The sequence below is a fragment of the Ambystoma mexicanum genome, chromosome 12, assembly GCF_040938575.1.
Source record: "Ambystoma mexicanum isolate Mex_15411 chromosome 12, UKY_AmexF1_1, whole genome shotgun sequence".
Lineage (NCBI taxonomy): Eukaryota > Metazoa > Chordata > Amphibia > Caudata > Ambystomatidae > Ambystoma > Ambystoma mexicanum.
In genome coordinates, this window is record NC_090936.1 from 455,471,429 (window position 1) to 455,494,407 (window position 22,979).

General features: G+C 44.6%; 1 protein-coding gene across 4 annotated transcripts in view; it reads right to left on the reverse strand.

Moving 5' to 3' along the window:
• The window catches only part of USP18 (ubiquitin specific peptidase 18), a 376,292-nt gene that overhangs the window by 62,810 nt on the left and 290,503 nt on the right, over positions 1–22,979 (reverse strand). For all 4 annotated transcript variants that reach the window (XR_011281791.1, XR_011281790.1, XM_069628683.1 and 1 more), the window contains one exon: positions 21,569–21,664. Coding sequence is in view for 2 of the 4 variants with exons in the window: in XM_069628683.1 (XP_069484784.1) it covers positions 21,569–21,664 (96 nt within the window). In the remaining 2 variants the exon portion in view is untranslated. The remainder of the gene's footprint in view (positions 1–21,568; positions 21,665–22,979) is intronic.

Here is a 22,979-nt window from a genome sequence, read left to right on the forward strand (position 1 = left end):
AGCCTAGCTGTCAATCGCACAGCAGGGTGGCTGTCCTCCAAGCACTGGGAGTTTCGGGCACCTCCCTCACTTCCTACCGCTGCCAGACACGCTGAAGCCAGAGGCCGGCTTCACCAGTGAATCCCGCCAAAGACAAAACGAACAAAGAGACCAAACCTGGTTTGGCGTGCAGAGTAAATCTCAAGAAGGAGCATTCGAACAAGAAATGGCAAAAAAAAGAAGACCGTGGCCATTTTGACAAAATGGGCACCCATGGGTGCTTTACTGCAGCTGCAATTGCAGACCGTGGTAGAAACACTCAATGGTAGTAAAATGTAAACCACTGCCACCTGCAATTAATTGTAGAAAGGGTAACATAAACATGTTAGATGAGAAACTAGACAAAGGGGATACTAAGTAATACCTCCATTACCCTATTGTAAGATATGGGGCCTCATTACAAGTGTGCCGGTCTGGTAACAATGGTGCCGGTAAGCCTACCGGCACCGTTGTTACCAGAACGGCACATTAAGAGTCTACCGGCACCCGCCCGCAGACTTTGACGGGAGCACCCATGGGACTCGAATGGGAATGGGAGTTAAAATTGCTGCCGCCTGTAATGCCCCGGTTATTCCGGCAAGTCAGGAGGTGGTAATTCATCACGAGTCCGGTGGCAGCCTGCCAGTTTTACCGGCACGGCTACTGTCGGACTCGTAATGAGGGCTGGTGTGTGCTGGGTCTAGAAAGTTACAAAATGTAAGTAAAGTCAATTTCACTTTACTGCTCTTGGAAACAGTAGTTCCGCCAACAAAAGGTATTTAAATCTAAGAGACTTCCCTGTGGCACTGCACTGAAGGTGTTGTATGCCACAATATAAAGATGATGCCTATGGAGTTTGTCAGACTCCAAAGTCAAATGAAACACAGAGTCCAAATCAAAGAGAAATACATGAGAGAGTGGGAAAAAGGTCTCACTCTCTCCGGCTTAGAAATTAAAAGTCCTAAAGTCCAGCAAATGAGCTGGGGGTATCTAGGGTAGAAGGGAATTAACACATTTCTGAGAATAGAAAAAATACATGAGAGAGTCGGAAAAAGGGTCTCACTCTCTCCTGGTTAAACATTAAAGTCCTCAAAATCCAGCAAAGGTGCTTCTGTAGCAGCTTTTGAAGTTGCTTTATAAGGTGCTGTTGGCTGTGGGTCCTGCTTTGCCAGATTTTTTCTGCCTGCAGTGACTCGTGTATTTGAACTTTGAAGAGCCTGTGGGTTGAATCCTAGTCATCCCGCCCCTGAGTCTGCCTCTCTGTTTGGCCAGCCTTTATTACCCATAGGACAGCGCTTCAGCGCACGCTTCTGTAGCAGCTTTTGAAGCTGCTTTATAAGGTGCTGTTGGCTGTTTGCTGCTTGCGCGCAGCCACAGCTACCTTTTAGCTTTGCATCATTCTGATTTTAGTAAGCTTAAATTATTTTTAATATTTATGCATTTTTTGTTATTTCTCAGTCCTTTTATTGTTGTAATGCTCTGCTTGCTCGTTCACTAATGTGTGGGAATTGTGGGAAATTGATTTGAAAGAACGGTTCTCATCTTCTTTGCGGGTGTATAAAATTGTGAAAAATTGTTTTTCTCGTCACTGCTGGCAGAAAGGCTCAATTTTTGTTAAAACTGCAATTAGTTCTTAACCCTCCATGCAGACTGAACTATACACGCTAAAGAGTCAGATGCCTGTACGAACAAGTCCCGATGTAGGGAGCTGTGAAAGGAAACAAAGGGACAGTAAGACGCGCAGGCGAGCTACTGCCCATGCGCATGGTAGTTCGGTAAATATTGCACACTTCATCTTGCACGGGTTCTTTTACCCAATTCCTTTCTAATGATTTCAAGTCACCTTTTGTCAAATTTGCTGGTACAATGTCGGCAGGGCCAATACCAGCAGCTTCTTTCAACTTTTTAAAAGGTTATCATGGAATCGCATGTATAAACCGTTTTGGAGTTTCTGACACCACCCTTATAAAGGGTTATGAGCTCCCTTTACTTCCAACTAAACAAAAGTTCTCTGAGTTACCTGCACATGACAATAATTCTTCCATTACCACTTCATTGGCTGGGAATACGAAGGTAATCTTGCCCACACCGGTCACTTGTGAAACAATGATTGATTTAACAGGCACTCCTAAAGCCCGATCAGAGCTCCCTTGTTATGATACCATGCAAAAAGACATGAAGGTCATACAAGATTAGTTAACTGCTTCTCAGACACCTGTAGTAGAACACGCTATTATCGACTTAGATTCAAATTCGTCTTTAATTGAAGGCGATGAGAGCAATAAATCATTTTTTTTTACCTGAAGTCTCCTTTATATACTCGGGGAATGCTTCTGCACAAGCTTGGGATTTGGCTGCCTTCTGTTCCTGTGCAGCTCTGGAGATCCCGTTTTCCTGGGCCTCAGTCGTGGGGACAAGAGGGAGGATGTCTGGAGGACGCCTGCACTGCAACGGGACAATTGGTGACAGAAAAGGACCAACTTCTATTCAGTGGCACTTCACTGTTTCAGCTCCCCGCATCTAAGCAAATAGCACCACCGCAGACTCTTGGCTGTTGAGATGGGCTTTCCTTGCATCTGGGGTCCAGCACTTTGTTGAGGTGGCTCAGGCTCGGTCAGTCCTGGTTCCTGGGAGTCCAGAGGATCTTCGTCCAGTGGTCGACTCCAAAAAGCATCGCCTTTTATGCAGGATTCTCCCATTCATTCCAGCCTAGCTGTCAATCAAACAGCAGGCTGGCTCTTCTCCGAGGACAGCCAGCCAGCCAATCACCTTTGGGTGCATTCCTCTATCCAAGGGAATTAAGCACAGGGAGTTTCGGGCACCTCCCTTGCTTCCTGCCCCTGCCAGACATCCTGGAGCCAGAGGCAGACTTCACCTGTGAATCCTGCCAAAGGAAAAGCGAACAAAGGGACCAAACCTGGTTTGGCGCACAGAGTAAATCTCAAGAAGGACCTTTCCACAAAGAAATGGCGAAAAAAGAAGGCTGGGGCCATTTTGACAAAAATGGCACCCATGGGTGCTTTACTGCAGCTGCGAACTCAGCCCGCGGTAAATGCACACCACAGTAGTTAAAAGTAAACCACTGCCACCAGCCATTCATCGAGGAAAGGGTAACATAAACATTTTACATGAGAAGCTAGACAAAGGGGATACTAAGTAACCCCTGCAGCACCCTATTGTAAGATAGTGTGTGTTGGGTCTAGAAAGTTACAATGTAAGTAAAGTCAATTTCACTTCACTGTTCTTGGAAACAGTAGTTAATCCGAGAGAAAGTATTTAAACCTTGGGGAAATCTGAAAGACTTCCCTCTGTCACTGCATTGAAGTTGCTGTGTGACACAATGTAAAAGATGATGCCTATGGAGTTTGTCAGACTCCACAACCAAAAGAAACACAGAAAACACATAGGGCCTCATTACGAGGTGGGCGGTAAGGGGTTAACGGTGCCGGAGCCAGTAACCCCTTACCGCCCTATTACGAGGTCCCCTTGCGGGACTCACTCTGGACGTCTGGTTTTACCAGACGTCCTTAGCGGGTCCCGCGAGGCGGACAGCATGCTAACAATGGGCCCATCATTAACGGGCTCGTTGTTAGCATGCTCCCCATTCCCATTGAGCCCTATGGGGGCTCAAATGGGGATGGTCCGGGTCGGGTTCCCTGAATGGGGAAATACCAGGCCCTCCAAGGTCAGAATGGCCCGGTATTTCCCCATTCAGGGAACCCGGACCCAAGTTTGGAGGCAGCCATGCCCCCTCCAAACTCATAATGAGGCCCATAGAATTAAAAGTACAAAGTGCCAAAGTTCAGCAAAAGAGCTGGGGATCTCTAAGGTGGGAGGAATTTAGCAATCATTGAAAATTCTCCCTAACATGGAGAAAGGCTTAGGTTTCACAATACAATAGGCTGATAAGGGAGAGCACCACTAAGTTTGAGATTCCTGTATAGTGGGAGAAAGGCCTAGGTTTCACAATACAAAATGCAGATACGAAGGGACACACCTAGGTTTGAGATTCCTGTATAGCTGGAGAAAGGAATAGGTTTCACAATACAATAGGCTAAGGGAGACCACACCTAGATTTGAGAGTCCATTATAATGACCGCCCGGTGCGAGTCAAGGGCGGTGCTTCGTTTTGTGCCTACGCTGTTTTGCTGCTGTGGCTCTGGTTTGGACTACAGACCGTTGGAGTTGGAGTGTGAGCTACAGCGCTTTTGATAGCGTGTTAATTTTCGAATTTTGAACTTTGAATTTGGCGAGCCTTTCTCCTTTAAGGCTTCTCGAACAGCAGGCCACGCCCCCTGGAGCCAGGAAGTAAAAAGCAGTGTCCTGAGCCCTTGCGGCGTGAAGCCCGGTGCGAGTCAAGGGCGGTGCTTCGTTTTGTGCCTACGCTGTTTTGCTGCTGTGGCTCTGGTTTGGACTACAGACCGTTGGAGTTGGAGTGTGAGCTACAGCGCTTTTGATAGCGTGTTAATTTTCGAATTTTGAACTTTGAATTTGGCGAGCCTTTCTCCTTTAAGGCTTCTCGAACAGCAGGCCACGGCCCCTGGAGCCAGGAAGTAAAAAGCAGTGTCCTGAGCCCTTGCGGCGTGAAGCCCGGTGCGAGTCAAGGGCGGTGCTTCGTTTTGTGCCTACGCTGTTTTGCTGCTGTGGCTCTGGTTTGGACTACAGACCGTTGGAGTTGGAGTTGGGGTGTGAGCTACAGCGCCTTTGATAGCGTGTTAATTTTCGAATTTTGAACTTTGAATCTGGCGAGCCTTTCTCCTTTAAGGCTTCTCGAACAGCAGGCCACGCCCCCTGGAGCCAGGAAGTAAAAAGCAGTGTCCTGAGCCCTTGCGGCGTGAAGCCCGGTGCGAGTCAAGGGCGGTGCTTCGTTTTGTGCCTACGCTGTTTCGCTGCTGTTTGGCTCTGGTCGGCAGCGGAAAGTGAAGTCGCGGAGTCCAGCCTGCCCGGTCCACCTCAGAGCGCGTCTGAGCGTTTGTGGCTGTCTGGTGAGTGGCGTCAGCAGCTCGGGCAGATGGAACTGCCCCCAGGCGAGGAGATCACAGGTGTGGGAGCACACACGCGAAACCGGCTGCGGAAACAACACTCTAAAAAGGAGCCAGGTAAGACAAACGAACTCCACCTTACATCAAACGCGGTGCCACAAAAAGCTGACCTGTATGCCCTCGACCACCCAGTAGCAATCCCTTCAGAGACTTTGAACGATGGCTCACCTAGTGTGCAACAAATCGCACCTCGAGTTAGACAGGTATTACCATCAGCTGTCACACGGCCACCCTCAACGGCAGCCGCGCACACCGGGTTAGCCGTGGATGAGGTTGAGGCTGTAGTTGCGATAGAGGCAAGAGTGGGTGTCGGAGCTGCAGGGGACGAAGCAGCTGACGTCCCTCCCGCATCGGTCCACTTTGAGGCAAACAATAAAAATCGTGCCGCTTATATCGGCTCAAATTCTAAAGTGGCCCTCCGCCTAACCGGAAATTCCAACTTGCAGCCTGTACTGTTCCCAGTGTTCGACCCAAAATGTACAAAAACTATAGAAAGTCATAATGAGCACCTAGTACAGAACAGGATTGAACCCACAACGCGCTCGCCTGTTCCACCTACACTTGCGCAAATTGATCTCCCAGAATATCCTCCAACAGCATATCTAGACGCCTCCGAGACCTTCTCATTTGACATTACTGATGCAGATTTATTGGCACTGCGATCTCCATCAGTCGGAAACTTAAAAACTCCTGAACAACAGAATAGTTCCATCCAGCCTGATGACATATCAAAAAATACAGGAGTGCTGCAAGGTTATTCCAATATACAATACCTTCAAAAAACAACCAAATCATCTGACACGAGGCTTTCTATTCAAGAAGATGTTTCTCAAATGCACATAGCCACGATTGGAACAACATGCATTGCAAACAAGGCAGTTAGATGTTCCCCTAACGACACGGTTAACAAAGCCGCATCAGCTGTCCGGCCAAGGTCTGAAAACAATATGCCCAAGTTAAAAGCACAGCTGATACCTAATGTGAGCACATCCATGTCTTTCGACATTGCTGCGCGGGAAGCACGACTAACAGCCCGACTCAAATCAGATTTTAATCTAATGCGTGAGCGCCTAAATGAAAGCTTTCCATCTAACAACGCTAGTATGGAATCACCTGGATGCAAGGCAAGCACTCTGCGCAAAGAAGCAAAACATATTTTTCAAACAACACCATCTTCATCACACCCTGGTTCCATAGTATGCCATTTGAACTTAGACGCACCTGAAGTCCATCAACTAAGTAACAAACAGAATAAAACGGAGAACAAAAAACACGCCAAATACAATGGTATTCACACTGCAAATAACTCGACAGAAATTGGGCCATTGGAAATAAATGAAAGTAACGGTCCTGAAAACTACACGAACACCAAAGGTAACATTTCTATCGCGGCCGGAATTCAGATTCACAATAATGTCTTAGCGGCCACCTCAATAGCATTAATGCCATTCATGAAATTATATGAGACCCTAAATGAATCCGTACAAGACCAAAACGCCATTCTGGCAGTGATAAACAACAAAATGTTGACCTTAGAAAAGAGAAATGAACATCTAAGCAATCGTTTGGACCTTGAAGCTGCGTCGACCCATCAATGGCACTCTCGTCTAAATGAAATCACACGTCGGGAGGCACATGAAAAATTAGATCTCGCTGAAGCACTATTAGAGTGCACAAAATGGCTCAGACATAATGTCACTGTACAACCACTCATCAACTTAATGAGAGAGCCTGCTGCCGGCAGTCAAAATCGTGCCGAACATGGGAGGAAGTATACGCATCAAGGGAATAATGATCACCCACAGATGCAATTAATCGATCTAGAGAAAAATCTCACAGACACTGAGATTAGCGGTGAAAAAACTGCAAACAGGAACGAGGAAAGCATCAGACTCGAGAAAGCAATGCCCTCTACTGATGAATCTACCATCAAAGTAAACAATACAGTGGGCTCCGCAACTTCAACTAACGCTCAACGACGATCGACCGCAAGAAATGAGGCAGCAGACATGGCAGTCGGAGCCGGGCAAAACGAAGAGCCCACCACATCACTGATCACATCGGTGAAACAAGTAGCATCAACAGAAAAGAAAATCTCTTTTGACATTTTTTCAGGCACAGCGAGAACAATACAAACAGCAAAACTATCAGATAAACTGAAGCCAATTCAATCCTCTACTCTGAAAACTTTAAAGAGAGGTCCAGCTCCAAAACGTCCACGAACTAACGAGGCAAAAAAATTCATAAGAAACTTAAATACACCGCCACGTCTCGTGGCACAAAAAACCACAATCGCGCCGAAAAAAGCTGACACACAAGAATCTGTTAGGCCAGGAGCAGCTTACCTTACAGATAATAAAGAACCACCCACCAAACGCAGAAGAGATGACATCAGTCCATCGGTTGATCAATCCATAGAAGGGGAAATTGAACTTTGTGATCTATCGACTTACTCTGTCGACAACGAACAAGAAACTGATGACGTCTCTAAGAGGCGCGACTCATCAGAAGGAGAACGAGTCACTTTAATACCATCTATTAGAGAAGTAAGAGACGCACACTCAGATCGCTATCCTTTGGGCCCTGTTGGGAGAAGGACTAATGAAGCTGAAAAACGGCGAGAAACGTTCGGCATGAACAGGACAGAAATAAAGAGCCGATCTCAAAGATCACCTGAAAACTCACTACTAAAATTAAACCCGAAACATACAAAGGCCCAAACAAGAATTCTAAATCAACCTGGTACACAATGCAGAATTGACCAACAGACCCATATTACAGGTTGTCTAGATAAACTGGAGCTCGAAAACATACTAGAGGAAAAAAACGAAATAAATCTCAACAGAACAAAGGTGATGAGACTGCTGCACAGTATACCTGCCTTGAGGAATATTCGATCTGATGATATCAAAATCGTCGAATATAAAAAAGAATCCAGATCAGATTGGGTAATTTTGCACATGCGATCCAAAACAGTAGCGCGCCCAATTCTTGAAGCAAAAGAAGATCTACTATTCTATGGCTTCAACTTAACCACAGCAATCGGCTCTCCAGTCTCTACTAAATCGACACATGGAAAAGACCAATATCAAAAGACATCTGCTACAAAAAGAGAAGACCTGAGAAACCAACTCAAACAACAAATGTCACAGGTCCCTGAAGCTTATAGACAAAAAAACAACGTATAGGATGACGCAGGGTCCAGGCATGTGACCCAATTATTAACAACTTGGAATACCAGAGGATTTGCCCATCTATTTCGGGAAGGAAGAGCGCTAGACATCAGAAGCCTGTTTATTTGTTTCCAAGAAACATGGCTTAGAAAGACGCCCTCCTGCGACGGATATACAACATACCTAAACGAAGCGGGCAAAAACACACTGGGATGGCCTTTTTCCGGTCTTCTTGCCATGATAAAAAATTCATCAGGATGGAAAGTAACCGGCATCCAGAATCCAAATTTATTTGTTCAAGCAATTACCCTTGAAGCGTCGTCCTATACCCTACATGGATTAGAAGGAAAACAACATCTGTTGCTGGTAAACACATACTGGAATCCCGCAATGATTACCGACGATGACTACCTGCGGTCAGTAACCACCCAAATAGACAGCTGCTATGCAGCATTTACTGCACCATTCATACTAATCTGCGGCGATTTAAACTTTTCATGGTTCACAAAATCCAATCAGTCCAATACGGACGCCATACAAGTGATTCCATATGAAGGGTCGGATCGTAGTATGAAATGGACATATGAAATATCAGCTCGCAACTGCGTGCTGCTGAATGGTAGCACAAAAGGAGATATCCCCGCTGCAGCAACGTGGCAACGTGGTGATATATCTAAAACCCTAGATTATATATGGGTATCCGATAACCTACATGCCCTGATTTCCGGCCTACAAGTAAAGAAAATGCCCAATAGTGATCATAACCCACTTATTCTATCATGGTACATGGGCCCTACAACAATGCAGCAATGCTATCCTATGCAATTGGATATCAACTCTTCCCAAAATCGGCTAAAAATAACCAATAAGCAAATTGATACCATAACCTTGGCCTTTATGGAGGCATGTTCTACAAATTTATACAGAGATTATACTGCTTTCCTGGATCCATACAGAAAGACAAACAAGATAACGATTCGAGACCACATCCATCCATTCAGTCCAGCACTAAATGAAGCGAAAAAAGTACTTGCCACCGACTTAAAAAAACTAAAATCTATCGGAGGGACTAATCTACCATCACTAATAGCCACCAGACGGCAAAAGTATCGGAACTGGTTGAAATCCTTCAAAATCAGTAGAAGACAGGAACAAGCAGAATTAATGCTGCGGTTACTAATTCAAAAAGACAGCTCCAACATATGGAAAATAATAAACAATGGTTGCCTGACCCAACCCAATTACCTAGCAAATGGCGTAAACGCATCCTCCTGGACAATTCATTACGACACAGTTTTCAATAACACTGGCGATGATAAAACCCCAAACCTAAAAATAGATTATTGTTCCTGGGATGTAAGAGAATCACTTGAGAACATCTTACACACAATCCAAAAGTTAAAATCATCAAGAGCCGCAGGCCCTGACGGAGTATCCAACATTATGTTAAAAACAAACAAAGCAAGTTGGGCAAATCTCATCAAGGTGCTATTTGATCAGATTGCCCGAACATCAAATATTCCCCACTCATGGACGAAAGCAATAATCGTTCCAGTATTCAAAAGAGGAAACAAAGATGATCCTGCAAATTATCGCCCCATAGCGCTGCTTGACACTATGGGGAAGATATTTGCCACATTCCTCCAAGAAAAAATTGAAAGATGGGCAAAACTAAATAAGATCTACGATGAGAGACAAACTGGATTCACCAAAGGAGTCGGCGTGGAACTCAATTTGGTATTGCTAAACCTGGTTAAACTAAATGCAATAAAACAGAAAAAAAGGCTGTTTTTAGCGTTCATTGATCTAAAGCAAGCCTTTGACTGCATAAACCGGAACTTGCTGTGGCATAAACTAAAAAAGTGGGGATGTCCCAATGAATTATTAGCCCCACTGGTGGCATTACATACTAAAACCGGTATTCCTGTACGTCTAAACGCAAAAGGAGACTTAACTGATGAAATAAAAACTACACAGGGTGTGAAGCAAGGTTGCCCACTTGCAGCCACACTGTTCAAACTTTTTATTTCAGATTTACCCGAAGCTTTTGCCATAACGAGGTGCTTTCCTCCAAAAATCAACGGCACGCTTGTATCACATATAATCTATGCGGATGACATAGTGTTGCTTGATAGCACCGAAATAGGCCTACAACGATCATTAGCAGCTCTGCAAGCCTACCTAACAACAAACCATCTAATGATAAATGTAAACAAAACCCAAGTGATGGTTCTTGGACCAAAAAACAACTTAAGAAAAGTGAAGTTCAACTGGTACATCAATAAAGAAACACTATCATGCACAGAAGCCATCCGATATCTGGGTGTTTCATTCAATGGTTCGATCAGAGAGTGGAGTTGGACAAACGAAATCATCTTGCGCACGAAAATGTTTGCTTTACAAGGTCGCAAACTGCACTTAAACTACGGGAAATTTTCACTCCAACCAGTAACGACCTTCTACTTACAGAAAGTGATCCCAGCAGTATGCTTTGGGAGTGAAACAGGGTGGAATATCAGGGCAAGCCTATGGGCACAAGTCGAAGGCTGCTTCTGGCGTAAAGTCCTCCAACTACCACAATGCGTTTCAATGGTGGCTGTGAGGCATGAACTTGGTCTCGACTCCCTGCACTCCATTGTACTATGGAAATCCATACTACTACTGAGGAAAATCAGAATGGTGCCAGTAGCAACTGCTTACACAATTCTAGCCAATAAAAAAAACGATACCTCTGCATCCATGCTAAAAAACTGGGAAGAAAACCTATTGGACATCCTGGAAGAAGCAAATATAAAATTGCCTCTGGTGCTACGGTCGCCGAAATTGGCAAAAATAAAATTCATGCAATCCAAGTGGATTAAAAATGCAGAAAGGCGAGCAGCACTATCCACAAGCTTAGGCTACGGAATATGCGAACAGGAAAGAGGCATTTTACCGAAATATCTGTCTAAGTTTCCCTCTCATTATCATCGGAATCAATTTTTAAGGCTCCGCCTTAACTTGTCCAACACCAGGTTATACAAAAGAAGAATAAAAGATCCCACGACTACTGATGCCAACTGTCGTTTCTGTAACCAAGAACCTGAATCGATCAAACATCTCATAATCGACTGCACACAGATTAATGAACAGCGTACCCTCCACCTTGAACGCTATGCACCTAAAAACGGCAACATGGATGAATGGTGGTCATATTTGATAACGGGACGAAATGTACAGTTAACCTGTAATGTGATTAACTTTATGGACATGATACTGGCATAATCCCCTATAAAATACTAGCTTTCTAAGAAAAAGGAGTTAACGCAGATGATCCATTATGCCCACGCCTGCCTAACTTTAAGGAAAACACATTAATGGCAGGACGTGGGTTGGGGACCGCAAGTGATTTGAAACTGACAAAAAAGTTTGTTTTTCTTTACAAAACTAAGTCAATAAAATAAAATAAAAATAAAAGGCCTAGGTTTCACAATACAGAAGGCAGATATGAGAGGACACACCTAGGTTTGAAATTCCAGTATAGTCGGAGAATGGCCTAGGTTCCACAATACAATAGGCATTTAAATCAGTTTGTATTCCCATTGGATTTCCTAGAGAGTGTGATGGATGTGTGTGGTTGCTGGTTGGTGTAATTATTGCATGTGCTGGTGGTGTAGGGTAAGGTGAATGTTAATGTAGTTATTAGTACTAGTAATTATGCCTACCTTGTCAGTTGATGCTGGCTGAAGGCTGTCTGTTCCTTGTTTGGCACGTCTAGACACTGTCGCAAGCTGCTTCTGCTGGTCACACTTGGAATTATGCTTTTGCAACCACCTAGATGGGTGGAGGTGGGAGCGGGGAACAGGTTGGCTGCTGCTTGGGGAATAGGCAGAGTTTGACACTGCGACTGGGGTGCTATTAGGTGGGTAGACTGCTGTCCTGTTCTTCTGGCTTAGCGTTGAGTGGAAGCCAGGCAGTGGCGGTCAGTGGGTTGATTTAGTTTATATGTGTGACCGAGGACTGAGAGGATGGGTGGCAGTTTAGGCTGGGTTTGTGGTTAATGGGTGGCTGCCTGCTTTCCCTGCTGACACCTGCAGGCACCTCCTGGGCTGCCTCTTTGGGGCTGCCCTTGGCCTTGGGCCATTAGCTGCGAGGGCTGCCTGGGCAGAAGGGCTGTGTGACCTAAGAGAGAAGTCAGGGCCAATCATGGGTCGTGGGTGGAGCGGGAGGCAAGAGCGGGTCTGGGAAGGAGTGGAAGCGACTTCTGGGGCACAGGAAGCACCAGAAGGCAAAAGGTGGATTTCAAAGCAGAATTGCATACAATTTGGGCACTACAAGCGCTTAACTCAAGGCCAGGAAGCTAATAGTAAAGTGCACATGCAAATTGTCCTGAATATCATACTAGATGACCACTTGATATTCCATACAGTCACAAGGTTGGTGAACAGATATCCACAGTGTTTCCCTTCGCCACATGATGGGAAAGTGCAAGTGCATAAGGTCATACCTTTCATCTTTATAGAGTAGGCTGGTGACTATTTTTATGATGTAATATAGAATCAAATAACACATATTGTTCATCAGGTTCATTGTAAAAACACAAACATTTCGGGGTCAATGTTGAGACCCTGGGGTCTCAGTGTATCAAATTTACAGATGAGTGATGCCTCTAGTTGTCGCAGTTTGAGTTCTCTGTTCCCCAATCTCTTGTGTTGTGGGACATGAGCAAGGTCCAGAAATGACATCTCCTTTACATCGCCCCCATGTTTCTCTATAAAATGTCCTGTTAAAGGGTTAGTAACATCACCATTTTTTATTGCTCTATAGTGCTGTAATATGCATAGCTTTAAAGCTCCTATAGTTGAACCCATGTAATGGAGGCCAAACTTGCAGGTCATAACATACACTACAAACATAGTCATGCATGTTATTTTGTGCTTTTGTCTCCATCTAAAACCATTACAGCTAATAAAAAGGCTTTTTGGACACAAAATCGCACATTTTACAATTTGCACATTTGCGAAAACCTGCTATATCTTGTTTCATTAAATGGCTCGAAGGGATTTTATTTTCTGTGACCACCATCCTCAGAGAAAGATTTGTCTTAAAAGTGGGGGCCCTGCGGTATGTCACATTAGGGGCTACTTCCAACACCTCTTTGAGATCTGGATCTGTTAAAAGTACATTCCAGTGTTTACTCATAATGTGTTTAATATTTCTGGCTTGATGATTATAACCTGTGATTAATCTAATCTTCTCCTTTTTCTTCACTTTATGTGCTTTAAAGAGTTCTGATCTCTTAGTGATTTCAGCTTTGTCAAAACAGCTTGCCACTACCTTCTTGTTGTAACCTCGTTTGACAAACCTTCTACCTATGTGTTTGGCTTCAACCTGATAATCTGATTCATTACCGCAAGCTCTTTTCGCTCTCAAGAACTCTCCATATGGAATCAAATGTTTTAATGCTGTGGGGTGATGGCTCATAGCATGTAAATTTGAATTTGAACTGGTTTTCTTCTTGATTAGCTTGGATGTTAGTCTGTTGTTTTCAACAATAAACTGGACATCCAAAAATACCAATTCTTTTCTGCTCTGGACAGATGTTAATTCCAAATTTAAATCATTAACATTCAGGATATTTACATAGGTATGCAATAGTTTCTCCGTACCGTCCCATATGATGAAAAGATAATTTATGAAACGGTCCCATACAACTATGTTTTGTTAACTCTTCCATTTGCTCAGTCCAAGCTACTTGAGTCTCCCACCACCCCATGTAGAGATTGGCATATGTTGGGGCCATACAAGACCCAAACAAGAATTAGTTTTTTTATGGATATATATATATATATATATATATATATATATATATATATATATATATATATATATATTTTTTAGGGAAAAACCTTTAATTGCAGAGACATTAAGGTGAGAATGTATTGCAACAAAACCCCTGAAATTCAGCTAAAGGCACCTTAAATTGTCTTTGTGCCCCTTGTTACGCAGCTTATGACCACCATGATGACATTACAGATGACACCACTGATGACATCATCTATGACATCACTGATGATATCACTGGTGGGATCCCTGATGACATCAATGGCAGAGGAGCACTGGGCAACGGTGGGTTAGACCCGCGCTGTTGATGGTGATTCTGGTGCGCCAATCACAGGTCGGGGGCGGAGTGGGAGGTGGGAGCAGGTCGGGGGGGGGAGTGGAAATGACCGCTGGGGCACAGGTTGCACCGGAAGGCAAAAGGTGGATTTTAAAGCAGAATTGCACACAATTTGGGCACTACAAGAGCTACTACAAGTGCCACGGTCGTCCAGTTATCCAGTACCAGGAACTGTCTCACCAGAGCATGGAACCACTGACCAGACAGACCTAAATCTTAACATCAAAAGGGACCTCTGCACTAGCGACGCCCAGTCCTCTCCATCGGAAACAAGACACGAAGCACGGGTCACAGTGAGTTCAAGACCTGGTCCCTGAGTGAATCGGAGTACAGAGGGTGAGCAAACATACCTGTTACTACCCTACTACCTCCAGTGGGTGTAACTGGCGTAAAGTTCTTGTGCTACCTCTATCTTGCCTGAATGGTATCGGACAAGCTATGGTCAAGGACCCTCTTGTGGGCTCTCCCTAAGGTGGTTGTAATGGGAGAGGGTCTGTTAAGAACGTTTCTACATTTGTTCTCAACTTTGAAGCACGTACAACTCCCTGTTGGCTTTTCCAATAGTTTGTCAGACTCCTTTAAAGTCACCAAGCCTCTTTACAGGAGATGTATTGGGACCTATGACTCTAAGGGCAGTAGGCCTCATCTTTTCTAGCTAGGGGAGGACTTTTAAAGTGTAGTGCTTTATTTTGTATTGTTTGTATTGTGTTTTGAACATCTTTCTTTTTTATATATCAGTTCTCTAAATCGGTGATTAATGATGTTATTCTTTGCTCCCTTTCGTTGATGGACTACAATTGCTAACATTCTTTTAATTCTGTTCAAAAGTAAAGTGTTAGTTCTCTGTAGTCAGATCACCCCAAGAGTGAATGTGTATATACCTATGTTTTTTAATTCCTTAGTGTTTGCCAGGCCCTACATAAATAACAGTATTTGTATACATTAGGTGTAATTGTATTATTAGGAGTACTCTGTGTGTGCTTAACTGAATCATTCACCACTCTCACACGCCCATAAGTCAAATGCTCAGTCACACTACCCCGTCAGAGATTGCCTAGACATTGCTGTCTTTCCCCATATATCAGAATAGGGTAGCCTCTCAGAATCAGTCCACAGACAGATTCTGAAAATCCAACCTAACACTGCTTTTAAGTGTGGAAGGTGTCTTTAGGAAATGTGAGAAACCTGAGGGTATTCTCCCAGATAGACCTCAGGAATCGCATATTCAGGTGGCCTGTGAAGGGCTGGCACTCTCAGATCCCAACCCTGGGGTTGGACAACCGAGGGAGGATCACCTAGGTAGGGGAGCCAGGGGTTATGCTTGGGGAATACCCCAGGAGAGATCCGGTATTCTACCAGGGGCGAGGTCCCTGAAGCCTTTTTTGGTTATTCCACTTGTACCTCACTTTCACCCAAAGAAGCTCCCTTAACAAAATCCAACCACCCCTACACCTCTGGCAAACCAACTAGGAACCCAAACCCTGTTACACTTGAAAACAACAACTCCCAGAATCCTGGTTTTCATGGTTTCCACCCAAATACTCCTCATCCCTCTTCTCCATGTCTCTCTGATTATTCTTTCCTAAACTCCCAGTCTACTTTGACAAAATACTACCGTTCCCACAATCCCCCCTGTTTCATACACCATAATAATCCTGATCATTCCCATTTGTGTCACAAACCCCCTGGTACAATGTCTATAATTCCTTATAACACTTTTCCCCATCTTGCCACATGGGATATTCAACCTCTCTACCCCCGCCCCCCTTATCTAACACGAACACTTTCGCACACCACGAGAGACAACAGACTAACATTAGGGCCCTTTACCTGACATGTCCCAATACTAGGGTCAGGCAAAGTCAGAACATTGACCAGGATCACACACACCTGAGCCCTTTCCCTTCCCCACAGGGATAAAAGGAAGAGCACAATACGAGCAAGACAGACCGCACGACGAGAGAGCTAACTCAGCACGGCAGTTCAAGAGGAGGACAAAGGTGGCGCAAGCCGAGAGGGTGACAAGGAGACAAGCAACCTTGCCCTTTCCGACCAAGGCCTGTCAAACCTCAGCAGAAGGAATCGTACCGCAAACAATAGCCAGAGTGTGTTGCAGCAGATGGCAATGGTACACAGGACCCTCCTCTGCTGATAACCATGCCAGGGAGAGACGCTTGTCTCCGTGGCACCAACCTTGACTACAGAGAGAAGAAACGCTAAGCGGTTCATCACAGCCGGTGAGTCAAGAGGAGAGCTGATCAGAAACCGAACTGTGTTGAACGACAAGTAGCAAACGGCTAATTGAACTATGAAAGTATAAAGAACTGTTGATGCCTAAAGGGAGAAAACCAGAAACAGAAGAGTTCGGCACTACGTGGGTGCTCATTCTGGAAATTCTGGGCGATTACCTAATTGTTGAAACTACCAGAAGGCCTTGGGAAAGGCGAGAAAGAGGTCTAAGTGGTCATACAGGGGTCTAGAAAAATGCTTTTTACAGTCAAAAGTTTTTGGCCGAAGGTGATTGGGAAGCTAAGGGAAGTGACTCCTGAATCGTAAGAAACTGCTTAAAAGAAGGTGTTATTGACAAAGTTGGCAAGAATGAACATGAAGGAGGGATGGCGATTCAATTGACAAAGCTGGCAAGAGTGAACCCAAAGAAGGGATGCTAATGAGCAGGGGGCGAAGTCTTAAGTCTCGATATACAGTGTGTTGACAAGAGTGAACCCGGTAGAGGGATGTTGTTAGGGAGAATTTTCCAAAATGTGGTAATTCCCCTCTACCTTAGAGACACCCAACTCTTTTGCTGGACTTTAGGACTTTTAATTTCTAACCTGGAGAGAGAGACCTTTTTCCCACTCTCTCGTGTACTTTTCTGTTATTGTGGGCCTCATTACAAATCAGGCGGTCTGGAAATAACGGTGGCGGTAAACCCGCCGCCACCGTTGTTTCCGGACCGCCTGATCCCGACTCCTGCAGGCGGGAGGTGATGTTCCCGCCAGGTTTGACCTGGTGGGTTTAACACTGCCCGCCTGCAGGCGGACGAGGAAACACCGGCAGCATTACGAGATGCTGCCGGGGTTTCCAGGATCCCCATTCCCATTGAGTCCCATAGGACTCAATGGGAATGGGGGTTAACACCATTCCGCCTCTGTGATTCCCGGAAAACCGGGGTTGTAATGCACTGTACCGCCTCGGTTACCGCCGGACTCGTAATGAGGCCCTCATGTTTCCTTTTGTTTTGGAGTCTGACAAACTCCATAGGCATCATCTTTTTACATTGTGGCACAACGCACCTTCAGTGCAGTGGTACAGGGAAGATTTCAGATTTCCCCAAAGTTTGAAATACCTTTTCTTGGACAACTACTGTTTCCAAGAGCAGTGAAGTGAAATTGACTTTACTTACATTTGTAACTTTCTAGACCCAGCACACACTATCTTACCATAGGGTGCTGAAGGGGTTGCTTAGTATCCCCTTTGGCTACTTTCTCATGTAACATTTTTATGCATACCCTTTCTACAAATAATGGCTGGCGGCAGTGGTTTACTTTTTAACTACCATTGTGTGTTATTACTGCAGGCTGCGTTGGCAGCTGCAGCAAGGCACCAATGGGTGCCCATTTTGTCAAAATGGCCCTGGTCTTCTTTTCTTTGCCATTTCTTGTTGGAAAGGTCCTTCTTGAGGTTTACTCTGCGTGCCAAACCAGGTTTTGTCCCTTTATTCCTTTTGTAGTTGGCTGAATTCACGAGTGAAGCCTGCCTCTAGCTCCAGAGTGTCTGGCAGGGGCAGGAAGTGAGGGAGGTGCCCGAAACTCCCTGTGCTTAATTCCCTTGGATAGAGGAATGCACCCAAAGGTGATTGGCTGGCTGGCTGTCCTCGGAGAAGAGCCAGCCTGCTGTGTGATTGACAGCTAGGCTGGAATGAATGGGAGAATCCTGCATAAAAGGCGATGCTTTTTGGAGTCGACCACTGGACGAAGGAATCCGAAGAAGAACTTGGAAGAGATGCCTGCTGTAGCCGAGTACCACAGTGGTGCCATTTGCTGAGACGCGAGGAGCGAAACAGCGAAGTGCCGCTGAATTGAAGTTTGCCCATTGCTGCTGCTGACCTTCCCATTGTAGTGCAGAAGTCAACAGATGTCCTCCCTCTTGTCCCCATGACTGAGGCCCAGGAACACAGGATCTGCAGAGCTGCAGAGGACCAGAAGCCATCTGGAACCATTTCTTCTAACCAAAGGTACTGTAAAACTAAAGGACTTACATCTTATTGTATAACCTTACTTGTTCTCAATTGTGACTAGTCTTGGTTGCCTTTGCAGAGTTGCTTGCTGCGTTGCCCTCACAAGCCTAACAGCTTGTGGCCCTACATTGATCCTACTTTTTCTACAAAGACTTCTAAAACATTGTGCAAGACTTTTACCTACCTGCAAAAAGAGCTTCAGCTCACCTAGACTTTTGCTAACTAACATTGGCTGTCTTGGCTCCCTGAAATACTCTTCTTACTCTAACTTTGTGCTTTACCTTTCCTCCAGGAAAGGGGTAATTTACTTTGCATTGGGGGGTTAACAAGTACTTACCTGCTTCAGAATATTTGTATAACCTTTGCTTTATTCCCAAACCCTTTTCCTTGACACCAAACTCAGTATTGCTCTAAATGTACCAGTGATATATTAATGTCCACAATGTCCTAGCTAGTTAAGTCACCTGAGGGTGTAGGAAGTGTCTGTGTGACATCCCAAATGGGTACTTGCTGATTTAGAGAAACGAAGAGGGTGTATCTTGAAGTGTATTTGTGTGTTACTGATATATGCCTCTTCTGAAGAAGGCTTACTGAACTGACTGTTAAGTAAATTAATAATTGTTTAAACAAGAAACCTTGTGTGTAAGAGTTGATTTGAACACTTGTCATTGTAGACCTCTGCGCAAACAACACTACTGTTCACATTGACCCCCTCTTGAGATAAGCCTGGCTGCTCAACCACACTACCAACCTGTGCAGTACAGACTTATACCAAAGGAGGTCAAGGTTGCTGTAGTCTCCCAAAGGGTACTGCACACAATCTTGCCTATCAGATGTCCACAGTGGACTGTTTAGAAAGACATTAAGATTTGTGAATGTCACAGAGGAGACTGTATTGAAAGCCATAGTGAACCCGGCGGAGGGAGGATAACAGTTGAGAAGGGTCTGAACCCGGAAGAGGGGGACCAAGGGGTGGGAAAAGACACCACCCAGCCACAATCAACCCGACGGAGGGAGGCTAATATTCGAGAGGGGTTTGAGCCCAGAAAAGGGGACCCAGGGGTGGAAGGTCATCACCTAAAGAGTGGCAAACAGTTGTGGAGGGTATGAGCCTGGAAGAGGGGGATCCTAGGGTGAAAAGCCATCACTCAAAGATTTGTAAAAAGCAAAAGGAGAAAGCGTGTGAAGGAAAGCCATAGTGAACCCGATGGAGGGAGGCAAACATTCGAGAAGGGTCTGAGCCCGGAAGAGAGGGACACATGGGCGAAAAAGCATCACCCAAAGTGCGAACAGAAAAGAACTCCTGTTGAACTTTTTGTTATGATACGTTGACCCTTTCAGGCCCTCGGAAATGAGAAAGCTTAACTACCAAAGGTCCTGATATAATTGTGAACTGTTTGTGGAGCTGAGCGAAGAAGAGGGAGATCCAGGGGGATAGGGCATCACCTGCCATGTCTACGGAAAGGAACTTTTGTTTATTGTTTTGAAACACATCAGGTCCTTGGAAGAAGAGACTTTTTGTAGGAAAGAGACTTCACCACCGAAGGCCCTGATAGCTGAGAGCGGAACTGTTGGCTCGGGCTGGGAAAGCTTGAGCATTTGCTGTGCTCCATAAGTCTTCCTTATCCCATGCTTAAAACGTGGGGAAAGGAGACCCTGACTACGGCATCCTGATTTATTATTTGTGAACACTTACTTCTTTCTTATAAACATTATCCGAGACTTCTTTTGTATTTAGCGTAAGGATTGGCAATAGGTTTTTCTTAATAGAGGCCCTTTTATTTGACACGACTCCACTAGGACATCCTTATTATTGTTTGATGGTCAAAGCTTGCTCCCATCTTAGATTTAGGTTTAGATTAGGCGTTTTTCCAGCCTACCTTTACAGTTTAATAAACACCCTTGAGCTGTGATCACTTTTGTCTGTCTTTGTTGCCACCATTAGTTCTTTAAAGAAAGGAGATGAGGATAAAGAAATGTAGGGTGATCAAAGAAACACTGTCTAGGACCCAAATGAAGCAAGAAACAAGCAAAAGGCCTGAACTTATCTCTTTCATCGAAGTAAAGCCAAATTAAGCCAGATATAGCCTACATATGTTGTGTGTCTGTGTTTATAGATGATAATCATATCTCATAATAATGTTCTGAAACCAGTACTCCTGGGTGTGTTGGAAAGTTGGACGTCTTATAATCGTCATGAGTGGTGCTTCAACAGTGGGCCGGGTCTCTATGTGTGGGTTGATTTTGTCACAAGAGAAACGTTCACGGAGCAACACTTCACTTAATATATTCGTAGAATTAATTTGTTTGGCAAAGATTTGAAAAATTAAGTTCCTTCTTTATTGAATCTACTCACGATATAGTGCAAGTCTTCTTCATGTGGTTTGATTTAGAACATGTCTGCATGATAGATTCAATCAGGCTGGAGGAATTACCTCGTTTTCCGGCTCCATGGGTTTTCACTGCAGCCAATTTACGTGTTTGCACTTTAACCGTGCAGTTTTCATTACGTTTGTTTTGCCTGTTTTATTTATTTTTTAAATGAGGGGCTTTCCTATCTAACCAAGCCTCACCACCTCAACCTGCCACACCACAGCCCCCAATACTGTACCCCAAACACACAACTCATATATGTTTTAAAATAAACAAAATTCTGGAAAATCGACAGCAGTGAAAACTGCATGTTTAAAATTCAAACATGTTAAGTGGCTATCTTGAAAACACAGCATATGTAGCCTATCACATGAATGATTGCGATTGCGCAGGTATTAAGGCATGCACACTTTTTTTCTTAAGCTCAAATCATCTATTTATGTAGATTAATTAATATTTTTCTGGTAACATAGAATACTGCGCATGCTATCTACCACACAACCTGCTAAGGCCAGAATATGCTGTGAGGCACCTGCGTCCTTGAGAGAGTTTGTTACCAAATTACCTGCATGCTCATGGTTTTCTTTCCACAATTTTGACACAGACACTCATTTTCTTCCATCAGTTTTTCAGGCTGGAAAAAACAGGTCAGGGCCTCCTCCTAAGGACAGGAGAGTGAGAGGAAGAGTGAGTGAGTGAAAAGGGTCAAGGAACCCTGAAGCATCAATATACATACAACATCAGTGGAAAAGAACAGCTGAGTGACACCCAGGGACAAGTCTGTATTTTCTAAGGATAATTATAAGAGCATGATGTCTAGTGATGTGTGGTTGCCTTTAGTGACCATCATTCCAAACGTCACAAAAAAGTTGTTCAATGCTTTTCCCTACATCGGTGCCATTCAGATGATGGGGCCGGAGGAGTTGCCATGCAATATGAGTACCCCATGCATTAGAATTCCTGCATGGGGTTACTGCACCGTGCAGGTACTCCTGATACCAGTATGCAGGGATCAGCATTCAAATCCCCAGCACCCGCCATGATTCCAGCAGATTGTGCCTGTGTTCTTGGTGATTGAAAAAATCAGGTGCGATCCATTTTAGCAAAACAGAAAGGTGATGGCTGGAAGGTTTTGAATTAATCATAACCACGGGCAAAGCTCTGGGCAACCCTCCAGACCATCGTTTTTCAGCCTACCAAGTCATTACAGAAAGGGCAAAACAATATGCAAATCAGGCTTGGTCCTACCCAAAAAGGGGCAGTCCAGCCCGAACTGCTAGGTCACATCCCTTCTGCACGAGACCACAAGCATCCTCAGACATGTTTCAGCCTTGTTGGGCGTCATCAGTGAGGAGTAGCTTGGATAATCAGTGGACCTATAATGGCTGCCATGTTTGTCATGGTGGCAGCCATTGCAGAACTTCACTTTGCCATTGCACGTGTGGTGGAGATAACTTTATTCTAATGGCAAATGTGCAGTGAGAGGTACAAAAACCCATGCAGATCCTGGGTTCTCATGTCTTTCATTGCATATATACAGGGACTCCAGTCTTGTCATATGCGGAGACAGATCAGAATCCAGGGAAAGAGCCCAACAATGTTGAAATGCAATCGGTGGAGCTCCTTCCTTCAGGTTCCCTGCCCCCACCAGAATGAGCTCAAGACTGTCAAAAAAGGATTGGCCACTTCATGTGTTAGGGAGAATTCTCAGAAATGTGCTAATTGCCTTCTACTTTAGAGACCCCCAGCACTTTTGCTGGACTTTCAATTTTTATCCTGGACTGAATGAGACCTTTGTCTCACTCTCTCAAGGATTTTTCTGTGATTTGAACTCTGTAGTTTTGGAGTCTGACAAACTCCATAGGCATCACCTTTTTACATTGTGACACACAGCACCTTCAGTGCAGTGGCACAGGGAAGTCTCTTAGATTTCCCAATGGTTTAAATACCGTCTCTTTGATAACCTACTGTTTCCA